The sequence below is a fragment of the Sinohyriopsis cumingii genome, chromosome 12, assembly GCF_028554795.1.
Source record: "Sinohyriopsis cumingii isolate HCF-2022 chromosome 12, ASM2855479v2, whole genome shotgun sequence".
NCBI classification, from domain to species: Eukaryota; Metazoa; Mollusca; class Bivalvia; order Unionida; family Unionidae; genus Sinohyriopsis; species Sinohyriopsis cumingii.
Genome location: NC_142972.1, coordinates 107,499,269 through 107,515,233, shown reverse-complemented (window position 1 = coordinate 107,515,233; position 15,965 = coordinate 107,499,269). Strand labels below are relative to the sequence as shown.

Here is a 15,965-nt window from a genome sequence, read left to right as displayed (position 1 = left end):
TGTCTTGGACAAATTGCTGAGGCCTTTATGACTGCCTAGTTGGCTGCTTCAGTATATCCTTTCAAAAGGCACTTAGCTCGCATATTTTCTCAGGATGATATAACCATTTGTGTTTGAAAAATGGTCATTCCCCCCCCCCCCCACCATAAAACAACTCTTCGCTTGACAGTTCTGATATTTTCTGGCCATCCACTGCAGTTCTGTGACATTAACTTGGTCAATCATGAAACCCTAAAAGACTGGCCACCATCGGAAATCAAGAATACCCAACCCTCCTTAGCGAACACACAAAAATGATGATGTTATGATGGGGACTGAACTGCCGAATACTTGGCTGTCAAGTATAGAACCCTGATGAATGGCCACTTTAAATATAGAATACTAAATCAGCCTCCCAAATCTGTGTTGATACTGATGGGCTGATTGTGGCTCTGATGTCAGCTGTTCATTAAAATGCGTAATTTTAATCTATACAGATCTGTCCAGAACACACCATTGTACAGTAAAGATACTTACCAGTATTTTGTAACAGTGCTGTGTGTAGTTGTAGAATTCAAATGGCCACAGTACATAAATGTTGTGTTATTCCATGATTATTTGCAAGTCATGAAACAAAGAATCTAATCTGGAAATATTCTCCACATATTGCCAAATGGGCCCTTCAACCAACCATAAGGTATTCACACACCCTACCATTTAGGGCCAATTGGACTAATTTGGCCCCGTGCTCACGGGGGACCCAGGGGTTAGTAATTTTTAATATTATATCAATAGAAAGAAAGCAATTTTAAAGCGATGGAAGTAAATTATATGTTTTTATAAATTATGTATAAGTCATTCGTGCACGAAAGGAAATGGTAAGTTTAGCTCCATTCTGACAGGCTAAGGTGAAAATTCAACGCGATACAGATTCAGGTATCATTCGCTCGCGATGCTGTGCGGAACGAACTGTAATTGGCTCATGTGTGACAGATTGGCATTAAATACTTGGATTACTTGAAATAGATAAGATCTGAACATATTCCCACTGACTGACTGTTATTTTGTAGGACACCTACCTCGTCCCCCCAATAGAGACAATCCTTCGTTCTCTCCTTCAATTTGTTATACTGTTTTAGAAACTGAATTACTCCGTGTTGTCGCACATGGTCAGCATAGGCTTTAGTGTCCTCCCAGGAAAGTGGTGATCCCTCTGTAAGTAGCCCCATAATTATGTGCTAGTGGTCGGCTTCCCTTGAAATGGCGTATGAACCGTTTTTACTATATGCCTTTTATACCTCACACGGCGAGCATTGAAAATGAACTGTCAATGTTCTAGATCTACCTTCCACAACTCGAATATTTACAAATACGTATGCTTGAGCGATCACTTGCGCATGAGTGTGACCTTTAGCCTAGTGAACTTGGTGCGGGAGTAATCATTGTTTTCTCTTTATCTTGTAAGGACACATTTATGTAAAGTCATGCTGTGTGTCATCCAGTTCGAGATTTTTCTGCAAGGATTTCTTTGTAGTAAAATACATAAAGTTACATCAATATGAGATTATTTATATGTGTACTCAGCAATAAAATATGCTCAATTTTTTTTTTAGGAGTCATTACTATATATAGACATTGATAAGGATGTGATATGACACGCTAGATTAACTCATCAAAGAATCAAATTCAAGGCTTGTCATGAAATAGCAATATATATATATATATATATATATATATATATATATATATATATATATATATATATATATATATATATATATATATATATATATATTGTAAATTTAAATATGTAAGCTACAGTGAACTTTATTAAATAAAAACACGTTTTAATTAAAAGATAGTTACTTTGGGGTAGGGGATGGGGTGCCCGCATAATTATTTTCGGAGGCAAAATTGTAATGTAGTGGTCAACTATTTTATTGTACGGATGTACTGGCAAAAACACGCTTAGTGGTGAAATACGGGAGGGTGGCACATACACCACCCTCCCCAACTTACCCATACGAGCGAGCGCCCATGGTAGGGGTGGATCAAATTCACTCTAAACTGTTCGAGTCGGCAAATCGCAATCCTTGTTGACTATATCAAAGATCTAGTTAACATTGCAGTCTTTGATATATTTCATCACTTTTGATAAAGAAACTACTACTTTAGTGTGAGTATGTGTATAATACAGGAAATAATAATCTTTCCAATGAAGCGATTCTTTGGGGTAGTTTTTGTAAATGAAAACTGTAATCAGGAAACACGTCACAAAATACGATACAACAAGTCTGAAATGCCGGCTAGATGCTATAGAAATATGCGGATCCCTTTTTCAAGGAGACGCAAGCAAATCACTGCTGCAAACACGAAACGTATATTTTTAAATAAAAAACAACAAATAAATAAGTTGCAGACAACTGTAGTTTGAAACGTGTTCATTTTGACAGACAGTACTCCTCTGCTTGGTCGAGTTCAACGCCAAAGAGCCAAAACGAAATGCGGTATTGGTCAAAATGTAAACATGCCAAAGTATAAAGTATTCAGCTTTTGGGGATATGTGGGGAATATGACGTTGGCTTCAATCATGCAACAGTACGTAAATTACGCTCAATATATTTTGTGTTTACGTTTTCTTTTTTGTAATTCTTGTATCATCCACCTTGAAAAAGGGATCGTTTGATCTCGAAAGCACTTAACCAGTTTGACAGACTTGCTGTATTATCGTGGCTGCTTTCTCTATGTATAAAAACTGTTTGAAATAAAATAACTCAAAACATTAAAAAGAAATAGTTGGGTGTTGTTGGAAAAGGTAGTTGATAACAGAACACTATATTAAATGTACTTGACTGAAATAAGGATTTTGATAAAATACTTATGTTGCTGCAGTCGTGATGGATTTGTATAAAGATTTGGACCGTATCCCTCGTGATATTCTAACTTTGATGATTAAGTCCTGTAGTCTGTCAGATGGTTCAGCATCCTCTTTCGATATATCAGTCAGATCATAGCAACAAATTAAGATGCAAGTATCTTAAGTTGCTGGTCTAAAATTCGAACAGGAGTTCGACAGGGGTCAACCGTAAGCCATTTACATTTAATGTTTTAATCAATTTCATTTTTTTCAAAATTGATTAAATTGTTTTTGGTTTTGAATAACTATGTTGATGACAACATTCAGTTCCTGTCCAAACATTGATTCGCTGATTTATACAATGGAAAACGTCGAATTTTCTTGTTCGTCGTGAAAAGAATGCAAGACAGACCTGAAATCCCTGTCTATGTATAAAATAAAAAACAATTAGTCGATATCAAATCTATATTTATCATAAGTAATTTCACTGAAAAATATTTAAGGAAAGTTTAAGAGTGCTAGAAACTAATATTGACTACTAACTACAATTCAGTTACTTGCCTTGACAAATTTTGGTCAAAATTTTAACACGAATCAAGAAACTGACTATTCTATATAATTTATCCTTTCCAGTTTCAGCCTAGCCCATTTTTTTTTCTTTCTGCTAAACTTGGCAAACTGTAATAACGTACCCTGAGATTTGTATACGATGATTATAACAGTAATTACATGAACTATTATTTAAGGCAAGAGAGACCGCTTCTGTGGCCTAGTGGTTAAAGCCTCAGATGCGGGAGGTCGCGGGTTCGAACCCTGGCTGAGTCATATCAAAGACTTACGAAAATCGTACTAACAGCTGCCTCGCTTGGCGCTCAGCATTAAGAGCTAGTATTAGGACTGGTCGGCCTGGTGTCAGGATAATGTGGCTGGGTGGGACATGATGATACATGTCTGTGGCATGATGCCCCAGTGCTAGACATTGCTATAAACTGCCAAACTGCAGACATCGTAGAGATATGACTGACAAACTGTTAAAGCTGAGTTAAAAATCCCAATCACACACACACACACACACACACACACACACACTTAAGGCAATTTTGATAACTCTGAAAGTACCTAGATTTAGATCGAACTCTTAAAAGGCTTTTAATATTCTGAATTGAATTGCATCCCACCGATTGCATAACCTGTTATGTTTAAAATACAAAAATACAATTTAAGGTATTCTAATATCTTAGATGTCCCAAGAATTAAAACTTCAACATAGGGCAAAATATATTTTATATATGCAGCTGTTGTCCTGCGAAATGATGAATGAACTACCAAATCATGTTTCCAAACCACTTTTGTTTCTTCTCGAACAATTATGTTATCTTGCTTTCACTGCTTTCACCCCTCCCGCCATGATAATCACACCATGATATATCCACTTGTCTTAGAGTTTTCATTGAATGTACCACTTGTGTTAATATACGGTATAAACATTATGTTGTTGACGGTCTGACAGTTACAGGTCACCTAAGGTCAGCTCGCTCCAGGCTCTCACTCAGTTGTAGCCCTATATGCCTTTTGATAACATTAGTGTGAGACATTGTTTGCGTGGGTATTCTCCGTTTGGAGTCATTTGAACTTAGCCATTAAAGTAGTTAGACCAAACCATGTTTTGTGTTATTTAGCAAAACATAGCATGGTGTCAGAAGTGAAATTATTGGAATAAGTTGCATTTATACCATTAGGAAGTATATCTCCATAACAATCCTAGAATTTGGATGCACAAGTTTATGTGTTAATTGTGACAACATTTAGCCGATCAGCCGCCCATAACAGACTTTAATTCACACCATCTAGCAGAAACTTGGAGGAGGTGGACGCAGACCACGGAGTTTTACTTAGATGTTGCGCTTGCAGTTACAGAAGACAAAGAAAAATTCAGTGCTTTCCTATATATTATTGGTCAGGATGGTAGAGACATTTACAACACATTTACATTTGAGGCCAATGAAGCTGAAAAAATTGCTCCACTTATAAAGAAGTTTAAGGACTATTGCAGTCCGAAGCATACCATTACAGTAAAAAGGCACAGCTTCAATACAAGAATCCAACAAATGAATGAAGCCATTGATCAATATGCAACTGAATTTAAATTGATTGCAAAGAACTGCAAATTTGAAAATTTACAGGATGAAAAGATTAAAGATAGAATTGTCTGACTAATTCTAAAAAGGTAAAAGAAAGATTTTTAGAGAAGATCAATTGACATTACAAAAGGTACTGGCTATCTGCAAAAAAAATCAGATTCAAACTATGCAAAATGAAGCAACTGCATCAGAAATTCATGGTGTGAAAATGACGAAAAAAAGAAAAGAAAATGGCACAAACACAGAAAGCGGAAATGTTACATATGAAACCAGACTCGAGGCTATTCAAATGTGGTAAATGTGGCAAATTACATGCAAAAGGTAGGCCTAGGTGTCAAGCCTATCGAAAAACTTTCTACAGGCGTCGATAACAGTCTCACTGTCTTAAATGCTGCAAGACAAAACGTGTGCATGGTATGCAAAAACACTCAAGTGAAGAGAAAGAAACATCTTTTGTAGGAACAGTGACAAAGGTAAACACTGAAATCAGTGACAAAGAATGATACATCACTCTGACTCTTCATGGTACTGATGCCAAATTTAAAATTGATACTGGCTCGCAAGTAAACATCATTCCAAATCACAATTTTGAAACAATGAACATTGACCACGTTGAAGTAAAACGAAACAAGATCTGTCTCAAGCTATTCAGGTGACAAATTAATTATCATAGGCAAATGCACCTTGATTTTTATATCACAAAAACAAACCAACAGCCTATTCTTGAGTTCAAAGCGTCTCAGGATTTGTACATAATACAAGTAGTTTGCAATGTTCACAATCATATCGTAAAAGAATTCCCCAGTGTGTTCAACGGTCTAGGATGCCTGAAACAGAAATATCAAATCGCAGTTGACAAAAGTGCGAAACTTGTCATCAATCCACCAAGGAAGGTTCCTACAGCTTTACGAGAACCACTTAAATCAACTTTGGAAGAGATGGAACGGAAAAATGCAATACGTAAAATAGACGAACCAACAGAATTGGTCAATTCATGTGTAGTTGTTGAAAAACCCAAGTCTGGAAAAATACGAATTTGTCTTGATCCGATAAATTTGAATCAAGCTATCAAACGAGAGCATTATCAACTTCCTACAATTGAAGATATAACCACAAGGATGGCTGGAGCTACGGTTTTCTCCAAGCTAGATGCCAATCATGGTTACTGGCAAATACCCCTGGATGAGGAAAGCCAGTTATTGACAGCATTTAACACCCTGTTTGGTAGATATTGCTACCTGAGAATGTCTTTTGGTATTAAATCTGCTCAAGAAGTGTTCCAGAAACGCATGGCACAGAGTTTCGATGACCTGCCTGGGGAGGAGACTGAAATAGATGACAATTTTCTGGGGGAACATCAAAGGAAGAACATGATGGAAAACTAAAACAAAATGTTTTAAAGAGATGCAAGGAAATAAATTTGACACTGAATTTGGAAAAATGCCAATTTGGACTAACAAAAGTGTGCTACGTGGGACACATGTTGACATCATCGGATATTAAACCTGACCCAGAACAAGTAATAGCAATCGCCGCAATGCCCGCTCCAACGGACAAAAAAGGAATTGAAAGATTACTGTGTACAGTCAAATACCTAGCGAAATGTATCCCAAATATGTTTGGGAAACTGCACAGAAACATACATTTGAAGAGAACAAACTGTTTCTAAGCAAAGAACCTGTGTTGAAATACTTCGATGTTAAGAAGCCTGTCGTTGTTAGTTGTGATGCATCAAACTCAGGACTTGGAGCAATGTTGATGCAGTCAGGCAAACCCATAGCATTTGCATCAGGGTATTTGACAGACGCAGAAACAAGGTATGCACAGATCGAGAAAGAACTGCTTGCTGTGTTATTTGGTCTTGAAAGATTTCATCAATATAATAAGGTCGTCAAGTACAAATTGAATCGAATCATAAACATCTGGAATCAATCGTCAAGAAACCTCGATCTTTCGCACCGCCTAGACTTCCGAGAATGCTTTTAAGATTGCAGAAGTACAGTTTTGGCTTAACGTATTGTCGAGGAAAAGAGTTAATTGTAGTAGATACATTGTCGAGAGCATACAGACAGACGAACACATCTGAGGTGAACATGGATAGTGAAATTGAATGATGTGTGCACATGATCATGTCAAATATACAGATTGCAGATACACAGTTAGAAGCAATAAAGAATGGAACTAAACGTGATAATATAATGACCAAATTACGAGAAATGATTCAAAATGGATCACCAAATGATAAAAACGTCGTTCCGTTTGAAATCAGAAATTTCTGGAACTGCAGAGATGAACTTTCAGAAATGGGCGGATTAGTTGTAATACCAGGTGCTCGTCAGAAAGAAATGCTAAAAGAGTTGCAGAAGAGTCATGTGGGCATTGAGAAGACAAAGCAAAGAGCAAGAGACATTTTATATTGGCCTGGCACGAATGCACAAATTGCAGACACAGCATCGAATTGTTCTACTTGCCAGGAATATAGAAAGTCAAATAAAAAAGAGCCATTGTTGTCTACAAAACCTACTGCACCATGGAAAATGGCTGGATTTATTTATGTGGAATAATTACAACTATGTCTTGATAGTAGACTATTGCTCCAGATGTTTTGAAGTTGCCAAGTTAGAAAATACACGAGCAAGCACAGTAATCACACACACACAAAGTCAGTTTTTTGCAAGACATGGAATAACACGTGAAGTAAGGAGTGAAAATGGACCACAGTTCTCCTCAGAAGAATATAGTCAGTTTGCAAAAACCTGTGGATTCAAACACACTATGTCAAGTCTCAAGTATCCACAGTCTAATGGTTTAGCAGAAAGAACCATTCAAACTGTCAAAAGAATTCTCAATAAGGCAAAGAGAGATAGAAAAGATCCATATTTATTTATATTGGAGTATCGAAATACACCAATTGATGATATATGATCTCCAGCACAAATATTGATGAGTCGCAGACTTCGATCGACTAATCCTAATACCAACATACATAATCCTCAAGTTATAAAAGATAGAAATTTAAATTGGAAACTGGGTGAAAAGAAAAATCAGCAAAAGACACAGTATGACAAAATAGCTAAAGATATTACAAATCTGACTTCTGGAGACAACGTTAGAATCAAAAGACATGATCTTTGGGAACCAGCTGTAGTCGTCAGAAAAAGTAGTACTCCAATGTCGTATGTTGTGAAAACCCAGGATGGTGCTATATACAGGAGAAACCGAAGACATGTGTTACAAACAAAGGAGACATTACCAGAGATATATGACACATACGAAGATATTATACTCGTGTACAAAATAGAAATTTGTAAAGTAATATGTTTACAAATTTATTAAAAAGAAAAAGAAGAAATGAGTTATGTGAATTTAAAAGTAAAGCACAAGCTCTTTTTTGGGGGCAAGTTGTGGTACTATACCGTATTAACATTCTGTTGCTACAAATGGTCTGACAGTTACAGGTCACATAAGGTCAACACCAGGCTCTCACTCAGTTGTAACCCTATATGCCTTATGATAAAATTAGCATGAACAACTTGTGTCTGTGGGTATTCTTCGTTTGGAATCAGTTGAATCTAGCCATTAGAGTACAGTAGTTGGACCAAACCATGTTTTGTGTTATTTAACAAAACATAACACCACTCACTGATTTAATTTTAAGACCGTGTTCTTTTATTCATTTTCTTTTCTTCAACAGATTTTGGCTTAATTTACTGTGTGTGTTTTTTTGTTGTTATATTCTGAAATGTGTTTCTTATTAAGAGACTTAGAAGCCAAATTTTAATTGTTAATTGGCCATTCGGATTTGATTTATGCAGTCCATTTCTCTGGGGAATTGGGTTTGATATATACTGTTTTGTTGTGGTAGGGTTTTGTGTTGAGTTTTGTTTTTCTTGTTTTGTTTTTTTTGGTTGTCGTTCTTGTTATTGTTGTTATTTTATGTTTGATTTGAGCGGGGTCTTCTGTTTTGTTTTTTGTTGTTTTCTTCTTCTTTTTTTGAGTTTCTGGAAGCAGAGCAGTTTTAGTTACCTCTCTGAGCTGGCCATCTACACGCGCCAACGAAAGCAGAACCAATTATCCATATTAAAAGACCGTTTGGAGATCTCTGTCGCTTGTCCTTTTTAATACAGTTATTATGTTGAACAGCTCTATTCGAATATAGATTATCTGATACTCATTCCTGAGAAGGAACGTCTTGTGCTATTGCATCCTAACCCTTGGCACGAACGAAACAAACTACCCAAAAGTCCACAGAACAAGCAATATAGAAGATTATAGATTAGCAGAGAGGTTTCAGAAGCCAGGAGGAATAAACATACAATAGTACAGGTGGCCTAGTGGTTAGAGCGTCCGCCTCGGATACGGGAGGTTGCGGGTTCGAACCCCGGCCGAGTCATACCAAAGACTTATAAAAACTGTACTAACAGCTGCCTCGTTTGGCGCTCAGCATTAAGATATTAGTGCTGGGACTGGTCGGCCTGGTGTCAGGATAATGTAACTGGGTGGGACATCATGCTATATGTCTGCGGTATGATACCCCAGTGTTAGACCTCGCTATAAACTTCCACACTGCAGACATCGTAGCGATATAGCTGAAAATGCTTTAAAGATACGTTAAAAATCCAAATCTCTCTCTCTCTCTGTCTCTCTCTCACACACACACACACACACAGACACACTTACAGGAAAGAAGAATACTGCTGAGAAGTTTTTTCAACAGCACGTGGAAATGGCGAACTGCAAAGAACTAACTGAATTAGAAAAATACATCAGGATGAGACAATATAAGGCACTTTATTAGCATGCGCATACAAAGAGAGAACGCAAGAGATATATTTATCGGAGATTCATGCAGAAAGAAGACTATATATGCCAACAATTATGGCAGATCTTAAACTGGTAAATAAAGGTTTTACCAAACTCACTGATGCACTAAATAGAAAAGGACCTAAATGTTTTATCCTAACCCCTATGGGGATACCAGCCGATAATCTCGTACGGCGAAATGAAAATTTGAAGAGAAAACAACCAACACCAAACTTAAGGAAAAAAAGAAGAAAAAAATGAAGACGGGAGCACTGCACTTATAATACCTGCCATTGGAAATACCCTTGCAAGCAACAGAAGAACGATTTGAAAAGAAATTTCAACTTAAAGTAATATATGCTAGGATGGACATCTATCCCTATAGCCCAATTAAAAATCGGATACGAATTCTTGAAATCGAAAAGGAAGAATTGAAGAACATGAAACCAGTGTTTTTCATGCACGGATTTCCAGTAAAAATTATGGTACAGAGGGTGTATATATCACCTGAAATGCAGAATTTGTGGAAATACAGGACATATACAGAGAAAATGCCCAACACCTTTAGAGAAAGAAAAATCGCAAGATGGACAAGTACTTGTTACAGAGATGACAATATTTGCCATCCAGATGGAAGAGAATTTTTGTTGTTGTTGTAGCGTTTAACGCCAATTTTCAGCAGAAAATAGGCTATACATGACGGCCAGTATAACTGATGAAGGAAGAACGCTGGAAAACACGGGAAGAACCACCGACCCACGAGAAGCTATTGGCAAGCTTTCTCACGTACCTACGTTTGCCGAGCCTGAGACCCGAACACACGCAGACAGAGGTGATATGGCAGTGAACCGGAACAGTGACCGCTCAAGACCACTGGGCCACTCGAGGGAAGAGAGAAAGGAAGAGCAACAGAGGCAACAACAGCAAACAACCCCAACAACGGCGACCTCCAAACAAACAAAAATATACAACAACACCAATAAAAGCAAAGGCAAAATCAGAAAGTTCAACAAGGTAACGAAAGTTCACTGAAACCAGAAGAACAATAACATATACAATAACAAGAAGAAGAAGATCAAAAGCAACGACAGCAACAGGAAGTTCGACAAGCTAAAGAAAGTGTACCGAAACAAGAAAAACAACAACAACTAATAGAGAAGAAAAAAGAAGGAAAACGAAATCCAAAGACGAAAGGAATAAAAGAAAAGCTTAGTGAGAGACCAGAGAACGAGGACAGTGGAGAAAAGAAGTAAAATAAAAGGAAATATGACGAACAAGAGAAGAACTGGAAGAGTTGCTATCAACTACTCTATGATTTGGAAGAAACTGTGTATGACAGCCGAGATCTGAGCTTTATTTCCGAATTAGGCATAAAATAAATAATTAAAAAAATACTGTCACAAACGAAAAATCCCAAACTATATATATATATATATATATATATATATATATATATATATATATATATATATATATATATACTTTAGTTTAATTCATTATTTAATCAAAAATATACCATCATAACTATAAGAAAAACTATAACACCTTCGGGTAATCATACAGTTTCAATCAAATGTTTCCAATTTGTAGCTGTTTTAGTAACTATAAAAATGGGGAGGGGGACAACCTAAGTGGTCTGAAAAGATGAAACAGGGAATAGCCCCACCCCCACCCGCCCGCCACCGAAATATATAGTGCAGTAAACTTCGTGCGATGTGCCTTGTTTACCACAAGCAATCCAAGTATCTTTATTCTTGCCTAAGGCAGTGGATCAAAGAACTATTTCTAAATTAATTTTTACAACGTATGAAGGTACATTACAGCGATTTTGCGTTTTGATACCAGGGAGGTCATGCGTATATATATATAACTTTTATAAATAATGATAACTCCCCGCTTTCAAAATAACAGAGGTCAAAATTAAGAACTGAAAGAGATGTTTAGACTTGAATATTGTTTACTCTTGGGGGATACAATTATGATTTTGGATGACGGAAAATGAATATATTTAAGTTCAAATGTCAAAATATTCCCTCTAGGCCATGTGCAACTTCGGTAGTTTCCGTGACTTGAGATCTCGTGTCTTCATCAGAGAAACCCACCCATTGTTTTACCGTTGCCGAGTGTGAAGTTCATCTTTACTGATTGTTTTATCACTGGAAGGCTGTCTGCCGCTGGTAAATGTAGCTGTAGGAGTTGTGTCTTGACCGTCTCAATTTTACAACAAAAAAGAAAAAAAAAGAATATCACAAATCTCTTTTATCAGATTGAAGTCAAATGAATATGCAGTGTAACAAGTCTGCAAATTCGTGTGCGCGCGCGTTAAGTGATTTTCACATAAATTGTATCAATCTGTACTCGCATTTTCACAAAACATTCAGTATTACTCCCAACTCTATATAAACAATACTGCATAATGGATGAGAAAGTTTTATATCCAGCAACTATTTAAAAACAAATACGTGATCAAATTCTCTTGATGAAACATGGTTCTTGTCATAACCATATCATGTTTTGGGATAAATATGGCTCTCTTCAAAACTATATGTCAGAAGCAGTTATCGATCTAGGAGACAGAGAGTAGGTTGTGAACTGTCTTTAAAAAAAAATGCGCTGAAGTATATGGAGTTATTTCGTGAAGAATATGTCATTATTTTGAATAAACCATGGTTGGAAAAAGATGTAAAATTAAACCAAGAAAAAAAAAAAAAAAAAGAACGACATACGAAACAAATAGACAAAGACGATTAAAGCAGGGGCCAAACGAGTGAGTGCGTGCTTTCTCAATAACACAGAAAGAGAATATCAGTAACTATCAATTATATTATATTTGACCTAGAAGATGTTAATAAATAGAACTTCTAGTCGTATAATTAGCTGTTATTGTCGAATAGTTTAAGGCTTCTGTTTGGCGAAGAACGTGCACAATAATCTTGCTTACCACGCGGGGGGGGGGGGGCGGGGGGGGGGAAGGGGGAACGTTCTGGGGAAAAAATGCGCTAAACGTATACCGAGTTACATCGCGAAATATATGTCATTATTTTAAATAAACCTACATTAGGAAAAGACGTAAATTAAACCACGAAAATAAGAGAAACAAAGACGAAACAACTAAAGAAATAAAAAGATTAAAGAAGGGTACAAACGATTGTGTGCATATATTCTCCATAACACAGAAAGAGGATATGAGAAACTATCGACTGTATTATATTTGACCTAGACGCTTCGAATGAATATAACTTTTTTCCATTAGGAACCTCCAGTCATCTAAATAGCTGAAATTGTCCGAATAGTGTAAGGTTTCAAATTTGCAAAGAAAATTGCGGCCCATACTTTATTATTTTTTTCTCGGTGAAATGACAAAGGCAGTCCGAATGAGAAATATCTTTGATATTTTCACATTTACAACTGCACGGTTTGCTGAGCATTTCAAAAGCGGATAATCATGCTTTGGACAAATTGTTTGGTAGTTTCAGAAACTTACAAACATATATTGTTTGTTATAATGGCAGTTTATTAAATATTTTTGATCTATTATCAATTAGGACATAATAATCTAGGCTCTGCCAAAAGTTAGCATTCTTTCCAGTGTATAGGTTTGAATGTGTTCGTTTGAAGTCATATGACCAAAATACAGTGTAAGAAACAAAGTTTTGTGATGAACTAAAAACATCACACGACAACAAAAACTTAGTAGAAAAAGGATTAGTTTTACTGTCGAAAACTAATTTTCCATTGAAATGGATGGTAACTAGAATTTTGTTTGTTTCACACTAAACAGCTTTGCTATAATCTGTTTCATTGGACGCCGTGTAATTGTAGCTAGGAAACATTTAATGTTTTGATTTTCTGTCTCTGTCTCTGTCTTTCTGTCTGTCTGCCTCTCTCCCTCTATCTCGATATATATATATATATATATATATATATATATATATATATATATATATATATATATATATATATATATATGATCAATTGCACCTGACAGTAACAATGTAAACTACTTTCGTAATCAGGTTCACAAATGAAATTAATACGTCGTCTAATGAAATTTAATTCGAAGGTACACAATTATAAACGTACTTTACCAGTTTTATGTTTTCTTTGCTGCCCAGTAAAGTTATCAGGTAGTTGTAGTTGCACTCTGGATTAACAATTTATGACATTTTACCTTTGATGCTCATAGCTGTTTTTGAGGAGATTACTTTTAAAAAAAACTGCAACTGATCAAATATACTGTCATGTGACAAATTTTCACACACTCAATGTGATTAAGTGTAACAGACCACCAAACACCCCAATATTCACGTTGTCTTTCAACAAAAAAAAAAAAAAAAACAAACATCAAAAATAAGCCATAAATGTAAATGCTGTGATGTGGCTTAAACTAACTGTCTTTGGGAATGTAACTACATTTAACAGCTGAGAATATAAGGTGCTGATATATATATATATATATATATATATATATATATATATATATATATATATATATATATACACACACACACACACAGGTGAGAAGTTGATCTACATGCACTAGATATGAGTGTAGTTATGGGAGACAGACCGACTTGGAATAGGTGTGAGTGTTGTAATAGGAGTGGATCCATATCCACTAGGTATTAGTGTAGTAACATGAGACAGATCCACATCCACTAGGTATTAGTGTAGTAATCGGAGACAGATCCACATCTATTAGTTATTAGTGTTGTAATAGGAGACAGATCCACATCCTCTATGTATGAGTGTATTAATGGGAAACAGGACCACATCCTCCAGTATGAGTGTAGAAATAGGAGACAGATCCACACCCTCCAGTATGAGTGTAGTAATATGAGACAGTACCACATCATCAAGGTATGAGTGTAGTAATATCAGACAGTACCACATCCTCAAGGTATCATTGTAGTAATATGAATCAGATATGGAAGAATATTATGCTTTTAATTGACACATACCTCAGACTTTTCTTTTCAATAAATATTTCACTTAAAATGCATTAACGATATAGTGATTGAACGAAATATGCTATTGTACATGCAAATACACTCACAATGTGTTGGCCCATTTCGCCATTTTGATCGTATTTCATAAGAAATCTGCAAATATACCACTTTGTGCTATAAAAACTTTAACAATGAATGTAATTGTGAGGTATGGCTGTAAAACCACTCTGCTATTTACTCCAAAACTTTACGTTTAACATGTGCAATTATTACCGTGTGCCTGTTGAAGAAAGGGTCTGGAATAGCGGGGAATTTTTTTAAATTGTGGTGTGGCACCTGTATGAATGAGTATTTATTTTGTACACGTGATCTAAATGGTCACAATTTAGAACATCAGAAAATCAATTACATGCATTAACATAAAAGCTTCTTTGTATTAATACTTCAACAAACAACAAGTACCACTACAACAACAACATCATCATCATCGTCATCATCATCATCATCAACAACAACAGCTACTAATACTACTAATAACCACTACTACAGCTTTTGTTCAGAATAGGGAATTACTCGTGTCATATTGATAAAGCAAAACTTGGAGTTGTCTAACCTTGCAGGATACATCTTTTTGACCGAATGTAACTTAAATATAACTGAGCTTTGGAACGTGAGCAAGTTTATTATGTGTACGTAAAATTGTTTGTCACACACACACACACACACACACACAGAGGTATATATCTATAACAACGATAAATCTTCCGTTACCACTTGCAAGATTTAATTCCTGATAAGCGCGTATAATTATCTTGTGTAACAGGGCGTTAAACTTGCAGCGTCACCCACTTTAAAACATTACTCAACATTTTTTAAAATGCAAAACAGAAATATTTATAATCATTGAGTTAAAACCTTGTCATTAAAACGCGGTAAACATTTGTAATCTGCGCCATAAAAGAACGTGTTCGGAAATCTACAAGATTAACACAATGTAATATACATGTCATCCCATAAAAATGTATTTCATATGACTATATTCATATGATTATATATCCAAAACGTACAGTGTGATTATCCAGGAATAAGCATTTGCTTCTCTTATGGTAAAGAGGTATCACATTAAAATTGTACATTACACTACCAGATAGAAGTTCAGTCGGATTTTCCATTTTGCTAAATGTTAATTCGCTTCCCATAGAACCTAGAGCCCTTTTTTCCATAATAATAATAACA

At 35.8% G+C, this 15,965-nt stretch overlaps 1 protein-coding gene across 2 annotated transcripts in view; it reads right to left on the bottom strand.

The window, feature by feature from the left end:
* The window catches only part of LOC149787213 (glutamate--cysteine ligase catalytic subunit-like), a 76,726-nt gene extending 75,345 nt beyond the window's left edge, over positions 1 to 1,381 (bottom strand). For both annotated transcript variants that reach the window (XR_016425128.1, XM_089977711.1), the window contains exon 1: positions 1,059 to 1,381. Coding sequence is in view for 1 of the 2 variants with exons in the window: in XM_089977711.1 (XP_089833837.1) it covers positions 1,059 to 1,208 (150 nt within the window). In the remaining variant the exon portion in view is untranslated. The remainder of the gene's footprint in view (positions 1 to 1,058) is intronic.
* Between the last annotated feature and the right edge of the window lie 14,584 nt (positions 1,382 to 15,965).